Below are 16,666 nucleotides of genomic sequence, written 5' to 3' on the forward strand. Positions count from 1 at the left end.
TACTGGTCAGACCACACATGGAATACTGTGTACAGTACTGGTCAGACCACACATAGAATACTGTGTACAGTACTGGTCAGACCACACATGGAATACTGTGTACAGTACTGGTCAGACCACACATAGAATACTGTGTACAGTACTGGTCAGACCACACATAGAATACTGTGTACAGTACTGGTCAGACCACACATAGAATACTGTGTACAGTACTGGTCAGACCACACATAGAATACTGTGTACAGTACTGGTCAGACCACACATGGAATACTGTGTACAGTACTGGGCAGACCACACATAGAATACTGTGTACAGTACTGGTCAGACCACACATAGAATACTGTGTACAGTACTGGTCAGACCACACATGGAATACTGTGTACAGTACTGGTCAGACCACACATAGAATACTGTGTACAGTACTGGGCAGACCACACATAGAATACTGTGTACAGTACTAGTCAGACCACACATGGAATACTGTGTACAGTACTGGTCAGACCACACATAGAATACTGTGTACAGTACTGGTCAGACCACACATAGAATACTGTGTACAGTACTGGTCAGACCACACATAGAATACTGTGTACAGTACTGGTCAGACCACACATAGAATACTGTGTACAGTACTGGTCAGACCACACATGGAATACTGTGTACAGTACTGGTCAGACCACACATGGAATACTGTGTACAGTACTGGTCAGACCACACATAGAATACTGTGTACAGTACTGGTCAGACCACACATAGAATACTGTGTACAGTACTGGTCAGACCACACATAGAATACTGTGTACAGTACTGGTCAGACCACACATAGAATACTGTGTACAGTACTGGTCAGACCACACATAGAATACTGTGTACAGTACTGGTCAGACCACACATGGAATACTGTGTACAGTACTGGTCAGACCACACATAGAATACTGTGTACAGTACTGGTCAGACCACACATGGAATACTGTGTACAGTACTGGTCAGACCACACATAGAATACTGTGTACAGTACTGGTCAGACCACACATAGAATACTGTGTACAGTACTGGTCAGACCACACATAGAATACTGTGTACAGTACTGGTCAGACCACACATAGAATACTGTGTACAGTACTGGTCAGACCACACATGGAATACTGTGTACAGTACTGGGCAGACCACACATAGAATACTGTGTACAGTACTGGTCAGACCACACATAGAATACTGTGTACAGTACTGGTCAGACCACACATGGAATACTGTGTACAGTACTGGTCAGACCACACATAGAATACTGTGTACAGTACTGGGCAGACCACACATAGAATACTGTGTACAGTACTAGTCAGACCACACATGGAATACTGTGTACAGTACTGGTCAGACCACACATAGAATACTGTGTACAGTACTGGTCAGACCACACATAGAATACTGTGTACAGTACTGGTCAGACCACACATAGAATACTGTGTACAGTACTGGTCAGACCACACATAGAATACTGTGTACAGTACTGGTCAGACCACACATGGAATACTGTGTACAGTACTGGTCAGACCACACATGGAATACTGTGTACAGTACTGGTCAGACCACACATAGAATACTGTGTACAGTACTGGTCAGACCACACATAGAATACTGTGTACAGTACTGGTCAGACCACACATAGAATACTGTGTACAGTACTGGTCAGACCACACATAGAATACTGTGTACAGTACTGGTCAGACCACACATAGAATACTGTGTACAGTAATGGGCACCAGTGTACAAGAAAGATGTAGTGGAGCTGGAGAGGGTTCAAAGACGGGCCACCAGAGTAATACGGGGAATGGGAGGACTACAGTACCCAGAAAGGTTATCAGAATTAGGGTTATTTAGTTTAGAAAAAAGAAGGCTTAGGGGAGACCTCATAACTATGTATAAATATATCAGGGGACAGTACAGAGATCTCTCCATGATCTATTTACACCCAGGACTGTATCTATAACAAGGGGGCATCCTCTACGTCTAGAGGAAAGAAGGTTTCTACACCAGCACAGACGGGGGTTCTTTACTGTAAGAGCAGTGAGACTGTGGAATTCTCTCCCGGAGGAGGTGTCATGGGGAACTCTGTAAAAGAATATAAAAGGGGTCTGGATGCATTCGTGGAGAATAATAACATTGCTGGTTATGTATATTAGATTTATAGGGACAGAACGTTGATCCAGGGATTTATTCTGATGCCATATTTGGAGTCGGGAAATAATTTTTACCTCTAGTATGAAGGTTTTTTGCCTCCTCTGTATCAACTCAGTAGGGACTCATTAGGGATATAGGTTGAACTTGATGGACTCAGGTCTTTTTTAAACCTTATGAACTATGTTACTATATGTAGCAGACAGTTTCCACATAATGTTGAGCATACAAGTACCTACACCTGCAGCATCCATCTACCTATCCATATGCTGTGCGAGCGGATACTGTCTATTTCTCTCTGTTATCAGCAATTTTAAGCTGGAAAAAGACTGACTGTATAATAAGTAAATTATAAGTTAATTATAAGCACGAGGAAACATAGACAGTCTCATATAGTCAGCCAATCATTGAGTCTTCATGTTTGTTCTCATTTCATATAAATGTATATTTTTGTCATATTCTAGATGGAGTCGTTTTGGTGGATCCTGAATATCTGAAGGAAAGGAAAGGTGAGGTACATGATATCATCTCAGGGCCGGCAGCAACAAATACATTTTGACTAAGTCAATGGGGAGTCTTACATCAATCTTATTTATAAGCCATAAGCCCTTATAGCGTTCCTCAGGGGCGGAGCAAGAAGCAGAGAATGTTGTTGCACCGATGGTTTAAAACATTGAGCAGCCTCCTGCAATTTTAGTAAATATTGAGCCCCTCAACCAACTTTAGGGCCTCATTTCCTTAACCTAAGTTCTCAGTCCATCCGGTCTTTTACAGGAAACAATAAACATAAAGGACTCAATATATTTCTAGGGAGAAATAACATTTTTGAGCATTTTTTATTTTTTTTTACTCACCAGAAATGAATCCCCAAATGAAATGTAATTACAGACGGGGGACGATCTGAGGCATCTTGTAGTTTCAAGCCTCGATGCTTCAGTCATCTCTATTATAGTCTCATCTCTCAAAAACTAGAGTGCAAAAAATTTAGGGGTTTGAGGATGAACATAGCGGAGAGAGCACCATTCGGATAATGGAGCCATCACGTGTCCGGCGTCTCGACAGTCTCCGATTCCTGACAACGTTTCATTACAATCAGGGCTTTTGTCTCTCGTTCTCCCTCCAGTGTTCGTCACGTTGACCTGTGCCTTTCGTTACGGACGCGAGGACCTCGATGTTCTCGGGTTGACGTTTCGGAAGGATCTTTTCGTGGCCAACATTCAAGCCTTCCCCCCGGTCCCGGAAGAGAAGAAGCCGCTGACCAGACTGCAGGAACGCTTGATAAAGAAGTTGGGCGAGCACGCCTACCCGTTCACCTTTGAGGTAAGGGAGAGGAGCCTTTTCTTCTGAGGTTCAAAAAGTTTCTTAAAGGAAGAGAAATTATTGTAAAGAGTTAAAATTTGGCAAAAAAATTGTTTACATTTTTTGTTATATTACACGTTTACCAACATTTAAAGGGGTACTCCGCTGCTATGCGTTTGGAACAAACTGAGCCGGCCCCGGGTGCTCGTGACATCCTAGCCCCACCCCCTCATGATGTAACGCCCCGCCCGCTCAATGCAAGTCTATGGGAGGGGGCGTGGCGGCTGTCACGCCCCCTCCCATAGACTTGCATTGAGGGGCGGGGCATGACATCATGAGGGGTTGGGGCTATGACATCACGAGCACCCGGCATTGGCTCCAACATTCAGAACAGTTTGTTCCAAACGTTGAGGAGCGGAGTACCCCTTTTTTTTAAATGAACTGGTGCCAGAAAGTTAAACAGATTTGTAAATTACTTCTATAAAAAAAATAATCTTTACCCTTCCAGTACTTTTAAAAGCTGTATGCTACAGAGGAAATTCTTTACTTTTTGAATTTCTTTTTTGTCTTGTCCACAGTGCTCTCTGCTGACACCTGCTGCCGGTATCAGGAACTGCCCAGAGCAGCATAGGTTTGCTATGGGGATTTTCTTCTGCTCTAGACAGTTCCTGATACGGACAGAGGTGTCAGCAGAGAGCACTGTGGACAACACAAAAAAGAAATTCAAAAAATAAAAGAATTTCCTCTGTAACAAACAGCTGCTAAAAAGTACTAAAAGGATTAAGATTTTTTAATAGAAGTAATTTACAAATCTGTTTAACTTTCTGGCACCAGTTTATTAAAAAAAAAAAAAAAGGTTTTCTACCGGAATACCCCTTTAAGTCCCTAAAATCGGGACATTAAGGGAGATCTCCGGTGAAAATTAACTGATCCCTTATCCACATGATAGGGAATAAGTACTGATTGCTGGGGGGCTCTGATCGCTAGAAACACCCCAAAAATCCCTTGAATGTCCCAAAAGGGTAGAGTTGCAGAAGCCCAAAACTCTTTGTAGTCTGGTTCAGGGCATTGTCCTAGCAAACTTGGGACTGTTTACAAGTATCATGGTGCCTAAACATTCCATAACGCATACTTCATAATACTACAACGTCTTTATTATATCGTGTTATATACTCCAGTCTCATCCAAACCAGTTTTCTACATTTTTCTGGTTCCTTCTCAGCTCAGACTTTTTTTTCCCAGTATCTCCAGATGGTTCAGTTTCTTCTGATTTGTATCCTTCTTGGGAGTTGTTTGGTTTACTCATAGGTGTAGCTATAAGGGGTGCAGCCTCCAGAACATGGGTGTGGCTGCCACATCTGCAACCCCTCCCCCCCATCAGGGGTCACCCAGTGGCACCCTTTTCATTGTATATATACAGGTAAACCATCGGAAAATGAGAATATGGTGCAAAAGATTCAGGGACCGAACTGCCTACTTGCCCATCCACCCTAAACGGTTGATCAACAACTGGGCGCCGGTCCCTTCCTGAACTAAAGTGCTGGGGCCTAATAAGAAACACATACTAACAAATAGTCGGTCACAAACTAGAAACATAACAGGAACATAGAACCCTATAATATATAAGTTCAGAGGACACAGATCAGTGAGCAGCACAGAGGACACTATCAGTGGACATGAACAGAGAACACTTTAGATCATTGGACATGAACAGAGGACTCAGTGGTCGTTAACAGAGGACACTATAGATCCGTTGTCGTGAACAGAGGACACTATAGATCAGTAGTCATGTACAGAACTCCAAAGATCTGAAATCAAGAACTAAGAAATATAGTATAATCCCCCAGAATGTCCAATAGAGACTAAGTCCCCATGGATCAGAAACAGTGATCTAACGCTAATCAGGAATATACGCATTCCCTATGCAAAACCTCCAGTAGACACGAAGTCCCCATGGACAGGTAAAAGGAATGCCAGATACACAGGATATATTTATAGAACAATCTACACACTACACCAAGGTCGGGATGCTGGCCCAGTAGGAAAACAGAAATATAAAACACATAACTTCACATAAACGGATACAAGATAAAACGCAGTGTGAACAGACACATAGCAGAAAGGATAAATAAATCCTAAAACCGACTAAACAAACACAGCTTAAAATCTACTAAGAGCATGCCACATAACAAGGCTAAAACCAGAAAATACAAAGTGCATGCTAAAACAGAGATAATAGATTAAAAGCTCAAATAAGAAGAGTTTCACCCAGACTCCATTAGCAGCATGTCCAGCATAGCAGCAAGTCAGGATATAATTGTTACGCCTAGCGCTCCGGGTCCCCGCTCCTCCCCGGAGCGCTCACGGCGTCTTTCTCCCTGCAGCGCCCCGGTCAGTCCCGCTGACCGGGAGCGCTGCACTGTCATGGCCGTTGGGGATGCGATTCGCACAGCGGGACGCGCCCGCTCGCGAGTCGCATCCCAGGTCACTTACCCGTCCCGGTCCCCTGCTGTCATGTGCTGGCGCGCGCGGCTCCGCTCTCTAGGGCGCGCGCGCGCCAGCTCTCTCAGGCTTAAAGGGCCAGTGCACCAATGATTGGTGCCTGGCCCAATTAGCTTAATTGGCTTCCACCTGCTCCCTGGCTATATCTGATCTCCTCCCTTGCACTCCCTTGCCGGATCTTGTTGCCTTGTGCCAGTGAAAGCGTTTAGTGTGTCCAAAGCCTGTGTACCTGAACTTCTGCTACCCATCCTGACTACGAACCTTGCCGCCTGCCCCCGACCTTCTGCTACGTCTGACCTTGCCTCTGCCTAGTCCTTCTGTCCCACGCCTTCTCAGCAGTCAGCGAGGTAGAGCCGTTGCTAGTGGATACGACCTGGTTGCTACTGCCGCAGCAAGACCATCCCGCTTTGCGGCGGGCTCTGGTGAAAACCAGTAGCCTCTTAGAACCGGTCCACTAGCACGGTCCACGCCAATCCCTCGCTGACACAGAGGATCCACTACCTGGAAGCCGAATCGTGACAATAATGAGGATAATCACCAGCCCAGAGGCTAGACTGGGCTGACATTAAATAGACATACCCTAAAGGCTATTGGCTAACAGAGGCTGAAGCTGAAAAAGCCAGAGACATTAACTCTTCCCTGACCAGGAAACATAAAACTGTTCACACACAACAAAACCAATAGGCTGTGTGTGAACACAGACCAAGACAGACATGACAAAAAGTTCATTTCTTTCAGTAATGCAACTTAAAAGGTGAAGCTAATATATAGAGAGAGACTCATTACATGCAAAGCAAGATAGTTCGAGCCGTGATTTGTCATAATTGTGATGATTATGGTTGCAGCTCATGAAAACCCCAACCAAACTCTTTGGGATTTAAGTGGATTTAGGGCCGTTCCAGCGCACCATTCTTTCCTTCCACATTGTATCCCCATTGGCGGCTTCTTGCCGAGGATAATAGTTCCATAACTGTGGGGCTGCAGCTCTGCCCCATATGCTACCCCTGTAGGCATAATAGGCATGCACCCAAGGGGGTGACAAGGTCAGAGTCCAATACATAATTGGTTGAGTTCTGACCCTCGCGCACAAAATTACACGAGGCGCTGTCCTCCTTGTTTTTTTTTTTGTTTTTTTTTGTTTTTTTTTTGCTTTTTTTCCCATCAGGTATCCAGTCCTGGGAAAAAAAAGTATGGGAACACACCCCAGATTTCCATTCAAAGGCTGGTCCTGCAGGACTCCTGCTAATGGGAACGGTGTTCCTGCTGTGGAAAAAGTGCTGGAACTCTGTTCCCATTCGTTCCAGTCCCATGAGCCCTGCCCCCCCCCCATCCTTCTAAACTATGCCTCTGCTCCAATCGTAAAGGCAGAATCCTAACTTGAATATTTTGGACGCCCCATCTACCATGTGCTATTTCTAATACTGGTATCTTCTCTGGGACCTTTGGGTCCTTTCATGCACCTAGTACTTTCACCTGGGCCAGGGTGCTTAAAGGGGTACTCCACCCCTAGACATCTTATCCCCATCCAAAGGATCTCTGGGCCCCCCGCGATTTCTGCTGCGGCACTCTGCAGTCATCAGGTGACTCCCTCACAATGCAAGTCTATGGGAGGGGGCGTGACCATGATGTTATGAGGGGGCATGGCCGTGACGTCACGAGCCTCATGTGCCGCAGCCGGCGTTCTTAACGAACACCGGGTGCTGCAGGGACATCGTGGGGGGTTCCCAGCGGCAGGACCCCCACGATCAGACATCTTATCCCCTATTCTTTGATTAGGGGATAAGCTGTCTGGGGGGGAGTACCCCTATAAAAAGGTACTCCGGTGGAATTTTTTTTATTTATTTAAATCAACTGGTGCCAGAAAGTTAAACAGATTTGTAAATTGCTTCTATTAAAAAATCTTAATCCTTCCAGTACTTATTAGCTGCTGAATACTACAGAGGAAATTCTTTTCTTTTTGGAACACAGAGCTCTCTGCTGACATCACGAGCACAGTGCTCTCTGCTGACATCTCTGTCCATTTTAGGAACTGTCCAGAGCAGCATATGTTTGCTATGGGGATTTTCTCCTACTCTGGAAAGTTTTTAAAATGGACAGAGGTGTCAGCAGAGAGCACTGTGCTCGTGATGTCAGCAGAGAGCTCTGTGTTCCAAAAAGAAAAGAATTTCCTATGCAGTATTCAGCAGCTAATAAGTACTGGAAGGATTAATATTTTTCAATAGAAGTAATTTACAAATCTGGCACTTTCTGGCACTAGTTTATAATAGAAAAAAAAAAAAGTTTTTTTTTCCGCCGGAGTACCCCTTTAAGGAGCCCAGAGGTTGCTCTAGCACAGTGGTCTCAAACTGTGGCCCTCCAGATGTTGCAAAACTTCAACTCCCAGCATGCCCGGACAGCCTTTGGCTGGGAGTTGTAGTTTTGCAACAGATGGAGGCACCCTGGTTGGGAAACATTGCTTTGCAGTGTGCATACAGACTAAGTACAGGGGAGGGACGGCAGCCTCTGTCTCTCTCTCCTGTGTCTCTCTGCACTAAAAAGTCAATGCTGAGAACCAGGGGCGGTGGGAGCAATTAAAGAGGCAGTAATTAAAGGACATCTGCAGCGTTACAAACACTTATCCCCTATACTCAAGATAGGGGATAAGTGTTTGATTGCGGGAGGTCCGAACGCTGGGGCCCCCGGCGATCTCCTGTACGGGGCCGCGGCTCTCCCGTGCAGGGGGCGTGCCAGCCGCAGCATGACGTTGCGGCCGGTACGCCTCCTCCATACATCTCTATGGGAGAGGCGGGGAGGCAGCATTCGTGCCTCCCCGCATCCCCCATAGAACTGTATGGGGACAGGGAGGAGACGGGGCATCAACGTCGACCTCTAGGTCGACGCTATGCGCCTTAGTGCTCACCATGAGCGCTTATGGCGGCGCCCCATTAGGGAGATGGGGGGGGGGTCCCAGCGGTCGGACCCCCCCGCGATCAAACACTTATCCCCTATCCTGTGGATAGGGGATAAGTGTAATGCCGCAGCAGTTGTCCTTTAAGATGAATGTCAGGGGGGGGGGCACAGAGCAGGGAGTGAGTGCAGTGAGATAATACATTGTATAAGATAACGTGTGGTGAGGGGCAGGGAGAACACAGAGCAGGGGGGAGGGGGAGGTGACTGGCCTCTGTTATATGAGAGGCATGTGCAGGCTTGTAGCTCACAGTGCTGCTCCAGGCTGGGAGCGAGTCCTGAGCTGAGAGGACTGAACTTCCTGTGGAAGGACCAGTGCCCTTTCAGCATTAGTCCTAAAAGCTGTACACTTACTATGAAAAGCATAGGAAGCTGCCTGCAGACCAGGCATAGAAGAGTGACCCCTAGTGGCCAAAAGTATAAAATGAAAAAACTGGTATAAATATTAATATTTTTTTAATGAAGATATATTACAATATTTCTTCATTAATGATTATGAACAACATATTAAAAGTTTTTGTTGATGACCGGTACTCTTTAAGGCCCAGAAGACTTTTGTTAATCATCATGTGACTGTTCGATTTATGGGAACAAAGGGGAAATTTATCAAAACTTGTGCAGAGGAAATGTTGACCAGTTGCCCATAGCAACCAATCAGATCGCTGCTTTCATTTTTTTAAAGAGGGCCCGTGGAGAACTTTTCCTCTGCACAGGATTTTATAAATCTTCCCCCATTGTTACGACATGGTCTGTAATAACCAGATAATGGACAGTAGAGATAATAAACCTTTTTTTTTTTTTCTTTTCTAGATTCCACCAAATCTCCCTTGTTCGGTGACTCTTCAGCCCGGCCCCGAGGACACCGGAAAGGTTTGTGGTCACAGCTGAGATCGGGTGAAGGAGGTAAAAGTGAAGGGTTAAATAACATTATATTTAAGGTTAAATTAAAGGGGTACTCCGGTGGAATACTTTTTTTTTTTTTTTTTTTTAATTTAAATCAAATGGTGCCATAAAGTTTAACAGATTTGTAAATGACTTCTATTACAAAAATCTTAATCCTTCCAGTACTTATTAGCTGCTGAATACTACAGAGGAAATTATTCTCTTTTTGGAACACAGAGCTCTCTGCTGACATCACGAGCACAGTGCTCTCTGCTGACATCTCTGTCCATTTTAGGAACTGTCCAGAGCAGCATATGTTTGCTATGGGGATTTTCTCTTACTCTGGACAGTTCTTAAAATGGACAGTGGTGTCAGCAGAGAGCGCTGTGCTTGTGATGTCAGCAGAGAGCTCTGTGTTCCAAAAAGAAAAGAATTTCCTCTGTAGTATTCAGCAGCTGATAAGTACTGGAAGGATTAAGATTTTTTTTTGTTAATAGAAGTAATTCACAAATCTGTTTAACTTTCTGGCACCAGTTGATAAAAAAAAAAAAAAAGTTTTCCATTGGAGTACCCCTTTAAGGTAATTTTGGTCAAGGTTGGGGGTGGTAGTAATAAGGTGGTGGGTATGAAATAGTGGTAGAGTTGTGGAAAAGGTGGCAGTGGTGACCTCAGTGGTGACTTCCGTGATGGATTTTTATCCCCTATGTCTGACACTAGTCAGAGAGGACAAGTGACTAATCTAGGAGATATAAATGTCCTGATAATAACCCCCCCCCAGACTGATGATCCTCTGTCCTCTCCATCACTCAGGCCTGCGGCGTGGACTATGAGGTGAAGGCATTCTGTGCTGAGACCCTGGAAGAAAAAATCCACAAAAGGTAAAATCTATCTATCTATCTATCTATCTATCTCATATCTATCTATTTATCTCATATCTATCTATCTATCTATCTATCTATCTCATATCTATCTGTCTATCTATCTCATATCTATCTATCTATCTCATATCTATCTATCTATCTATCTATCTCATATCTATCTATCTATCTATCTATCTCATATCTATCTCATATCTATCTATCTATCTCATATCTATCTATCTATCTATCTATCTCATATCTATCTCATATCTATCTATTTATCTCATATCTATCTCATATCTATCTATCTATCTATCTATCTCATATCTATCTATCTATCTATCTATCTAATGCAAATAAAAACGGCACAACCAAAATCCAGAGTGAAAAAGAAATTCGGGGTGCCCGCATATCTGGAACCTGGGTCCTCCGGTTCCTTAATCCAGATAAAGCAAATATGATGCAGCACTCCACAAGTAGCAAAGAAGGTGGTTTTATTCCATCATGTGCATAGACAACGTTTCACCAGTCTCACACTGGCTTTTTCAAGTGTGAGACTGGTGAAACGTTGTCTATGCACATGATGGAATAAAACCACCTTCTTTGCTACTTGTGGAGTGCTGCATCATATTTGCTTTATCTATCTATCTCATATCTATCTATCTATCTATCTCATATCTATCTATCTATCTATCTATCTATCTCATATCTATCTACTGTATCTATCTACCTCATATCTATCTCATATCTATCTATCTATCTCATATCTATCTATCTATCTATCTATCTCATATCTATCTATCTCATATCTATCTATCTGTCTATCTATCTATCTATCTATCTATCTCATATCTATATATCTATCTCATATCTATATATCTCCTATCTATCTATCTATCTATCTATCTATCTATCTATCTATCTATCTATCTCATATATATCTGTCTATATATCTATCTCATATCTATGTATCTCATATCTATCTATCTATCTATCTCATATCTATCTATCTATCTATCTCATATCTATCTATCTATCTATCTATCTCATATCTATCTACTGTATCTATCTACCTCATATCTATCTCATATCTATCTATCTATCTATCTATCTATCTATCTATCTATCTATCTCATATCTATCTATCTATCTATCTCATATCTATCTATCTCATATCTATCTATCTATCTATCTATCTGTCTATCTATCTATCTCATATCTATATATCTATCTCATATCTATATATCTCCTATCTATCTATCTATCTCATATATATCTGTCTATATATCTATCTCATATCTATGTATCTCATATCTATCTATCTATCTATCTATCTATCTCATATCTATCTATCTATCTCATATCTATCTATCTATCTCATATCTATCTATCTATCTCATATCTATCTGTCTATCTATCTATCTATCTCATATCTATCTCATATCTATCTATCTCATATCTATCTATCTCATATCTATCTATCTATCTATCTATCTCATATCTATCTATCTCATATCTATCTATCTCATATCTATCTATCTATCTATCTATCTCATATCTATCTATCTCATATCTATCTATCTATCTATCTATCTCATATCTATCTATCTCATATCTATCTATCTATCTATCTCATATCTATCTATCTATCTATCTCATATCTATCTATCTATCTATCTATCTCATATCTATCTACTGTATCTATCTACCTCATATCTATCTCATATCTATCTATCTATCTCATATCTATCTATCTATCTATCTATCTCATATCTATCTATCTCATATCTATCTATCTGTCTATCTATCTATCTATCTATCTATCTCATATCTATATATCTATCTCATATCTATATATCTCCTATCTATCTATCTATCTATCTATCTATCTATCTATCTATCTATCTATCTATCTCATATATATCTGTCTATATATCTATCTCATATCTATGTATCTCATATCTATCTATCTATCTATCTCATATCTATCTATCTATCTATCTCATATCTATCTATCTATCTATCTATCTATCTATCTATCTCATATCTATCTACTGTATCTATCTACCTCATATCTATCTCATATCTATCTATCTATCTATCTATCTATCTATCTATCTATCTCATATCTATCTATCTATCTATCTCATATCTATCTATCTCATATCTATCTATCTATCTATCTATCTATCTATCTATCTGTCTATCTATCTATCTCATATCTATATATCTATCTCATATCTATATATCTCCTATCTATCTATCTATCTCATATATATCTGTCTATATATCTATCTCATATCTATGTATCTCATATCTATCTATCTATCTATCTCATATCTATCTATCTATCTCATATCTATCTATCTATCTATCTCATATCTATCTATCTATCTCATATCTATCTGTCTATCTATCTATCTATCTCATATCTATCTCATATCTATCTATCTCATATCTATCTATCTCATATCTATCTATCTATCTATCTATCTATCTATCTCATATCTATCTATCTCATATCTATCTATCTCATATCTATCTATCTATCTATCTATCTCATATCTATCTATCTCATATCTATCTATCTATCTATCTATCTCATATCTATCTATCTCATATCTATCTATCTATCTATCTCATATCTATCTATCTATATATCTATCTATCTATCTATCTATCTGTGGTGAGGGTGTGATAAGGGCAGATGTTATTACCCTAGGGGCTGATGGCATTAACCCCTTGTATTCGTGACGCCAGGGCGTGGTTAACCTCTGCACCAACCGAGGTATGGCCGCTAGATCCTGGGTTAGGCACGGGGCAAATAATGACTTTGACGCCAAGTTACGGAACAAGACAGCTTTAATGAGGCAGACAGAAAGAATAGTCTTTACAGCTCAGTTAGGCCCAAGAAGGTGACCAGGGACTTTAGAGACTTGCGGGCTCACTGGGACTTGTAGTGGACTTGGACAGAATGCTGCAGACCCACGCTGAATTTAGACAGACTTGACTGACTTGACTAGGACTGACTAGACTTAACCCCTTGTGTAGCCTACCAGGCTGTGACGTTCACGTGTGGGGCACTTGGTTGGTTGCGGCGCGGCGGCGTTACTGGGACTTTGGTCTCCTCAGGTCCTGACTTCACTGCACTCAGCACTGAACTAGCTCCTCCCAGAATTTATATGGGGGACACATTGGAGGGGTCCTATAGGTCACACACAAGTCACCTGATCACTGACACCTTCCCTGGTTACAAGACATGGTAACAGGATTTAAAGGTATATACATTATAAACTCATGAATAACATAAAGCACGGATTAACCCTTTAACATACTCAATAGAAGGATGGACTCAGGGGACACTGCAGTTGTGTCCGCCACACAGGACAGCAATGGTACCGGGGGCCACCACATATCTATCTATCTATCTCATATCTATCTATCTATCTCATATCTATCTATCTATCTATCTCATATCTATCTATCTATCTCATATCTATCTATCTCATATCTATCTATCTCATATCTATCTATCTATCTATTTATCTATCTCATATCTATCTATCTATCTCATATCTATCTATCTATCTATCTATCTCATATCTATCTATCTATCTCATATCTATCTATCTATCTATCTCATATCTATCTATCTATCTATCTATCTATCTATCCAGGGGCGTAGGAACCCCCACAAATCGAGGGGGAGGGGCAGGATTTAACTGGGCGTGGCAATGTACGGCGGAGCCACATAGAGGGAGGAGACAAAAAGGGGTGGAAAGGGGTTATCTACCTTAAGGTGACAGTAATGGACATGCTTAGGGGCTAAATGGCTATGTTGTGCTTCCACTATAACGCAGCTGCTTTCTTTTTGTTAACTGGCTATTTCCTGTCGAAATCCCTCCCTTTAACCCCTTCATGACCCGGGGTTTTTCCATTTTTCACTTTCATTTTTTCCTCCTTACCTTTAACCCCTTAAGGACTCAGGGTTTTTCCGTTTTTGCACTTTCGTTTTTTCCTCCTTACCTTTTAAAAATCATAACCCTTTCAATTTTCCACCTAAAAATCCATATTATGGCTTATTTTTTGCGTCGCCAATTCTACTTTGCAGTGACATTAGTCATTTTACCCAAAAATGCACAGCAAAACGGAAAAAAAAATCATTGTGCGACAAAATCGAAAAAAAAACGCCATTTTGTAACTTTTGGGGGCTTTCGTTTCTACGCAGTGCATATTTCGGTAAAAAACACCTTATCATTATTCTGTAGGTCCATACGATTAAAATGATACCCTACTTATATAGGTTTGATTTTGTCGCACTTCTGGAAAAAATCATAACTACATGCAGGAAAATTTATACGTTTAAAAATGTCATCTTCTGACCCCTATAACTTTTTTATTTTTCCACGTACAGGGTGGTATGAGGACTAATTTTTTGCGCCGTGATCTGAAGTTTTTATCGGTATGATTTTTGTTTTGATCGGACTTTTTGATCACTTTTTATTCATTTTTTAATGATATAAAAAGTGACCAAAATACGCTTTTTTGGACTTTGGAATTTTTTTGCGCGTACGCCATTGACCGTACGGCTTAATTAATGATATATTTTTATAGTTCGGACATTTACGCACGCGGCGATACCACATATGTTTATTTTTTATTTTTTTTACACTGTTTTATTTTTTTTATGGGAAAAGGGGGGTGATTCAAACTTTTATTAGGGAAGGGGTTAAATGACCTTTATTAACACTTTTTTTTTTACATTTTTTTTGCAGTGTTATAGGTCCCATAGGGACCTATAACACTGCACACACTGATCTCTCATCCTGATCACAGGCGTGCATTAACACGCCTGTGATCAGCATTATCGGCGCTTGACTGCTCCTGCCTGGATCTCAGGCACGGAGCAGTCATTCGCCGATCGGACACCGAGGAGGCAGGTAAGGGCCCTCCCGGTGTCCGATCAGCTCTTCGGGACGCCGCGATTTCACCGCGGCGGTCCCGAACAGCCCGACTGAGCAGCCGGGTCACTTTCACTTTCACTTTAGAAGCGGCGGTCAGCTTTGACCGCCGCTTCTAAAGGGTTAATGCCACACATCGCCGCGATCGGCGATGTGTGGTATTAGCCGCGGGTCCCGGCCGTTGATTAGCGCCGGGACCGACGCGATATGATGCGGGATCGCGGCGCGATCCCGCTTCATATCGCGGGAGCCGGCGCAGGACGTAAATATACGTCCTGCGTCGTTAAGGGGTTAAAAAAAATCATAACTCTTTAAATTTTGCACCTAAAAATCCACATGATGCTTATTGTTTGCGCCACCAATTCTACTTTGTAATGACATCAGTCATTGTACCCAAATATCTACGGTGAAATGGAAAAAAAAAATCATTGTGCGACAAAATTGAAGAAAAAACACCATTTTGTTAATTTTGGGGGCTTCCGTTTCTACACACTACATTTTTCAGTAAAAATGACACCTTATCATTATTCTGTAGGTCCATACAATTAAAATGATCCCCTACTTATATAGGTTTCATTTTGTTGGACTTCTGGAAAAAATTATAACTACATGCAGGAAAATGTATACGTTTAAATTTGTTATCTGACCCCTATAACTTTTTTATTTTTCCACGTATGGGGCGCTATGGGGGCTAATTTTTTGTGCCATGATCTGAAGTTTTTAGCGGTACCATTTTTGCATTGATAGGACTTTTTGATTGCTTTTTATTCATTTTTTCTTTATATAAAAAGTGACCAAAAAGATGCTATTTTGCACTTTGGAATTTTTTTGCGCGTACGCCATTGACTGTGCAGATTAATTAACTATATATTTTTATAATTTGGACATTTCCACACGCGGCAATACCATATATGTTTATTTTTATTTACACTGTTTTTTTTTAAATGGGAAAAGGGGGGTGATTCCTTTTATTAGGGAAGGGGTTAAATGTTCTTTATTCACTTTTTTTTTAACTTTTTTTTTGCAATGTTATAGCTCCCA

The 16,666-nt window shown here is 41.5% G+C and overlaps 1 protein-coding gene across 2 annotated transcripts in view; it reads left to right on the top strand.

The window, feature by feature from the left end:
• Nucleotides 1–16,666, top strand: part of LOC130358194 (beta-arrestin-1) — a 255,931-nt gene that overhangs the window by 184,660 nt on the left and 54,605 nt on the right. For both annotated transcript variants that reach the window (XM_056561068.1, XM_056561067.1), the window contains exons 4-7: nucleotides 2,640–2,684; nucleotides 3,299–3,495; nucleotides 9,733–9,792; nucleotides 10,615–10,682. In XM_056561068.1, the coding sequence (XP_056417043.1) occupies nucleotides 2,640–2,684; nucleotides 3,299–3,495; nucleotides 9,733–9,792; nucleotides 10,615–10,682 (370 nt within the window). The remainder of the gene's footprint in view (nucleotides 1–2,639; nucleotides 2,685–3,298; nucleotides 3,496–9,732; nucleotides 9,793–10,614; nucleotides 10,683–16,666) is intronic.

The sequence above is a fragment of the Hyla sarda genome, chromosome 2 (genome assembly GCF_029499605.1).
Source record: "Hyla sarda isolate aHylSar1 chromosome 2, aHylSar1.hap1, whole genome shotgun sequence".
Lineage (NCBI taxonomy): Eukaryota > Metazoa > Chordata > Amphibia > Anura > Hylidae > Hyla > Hyla sarda.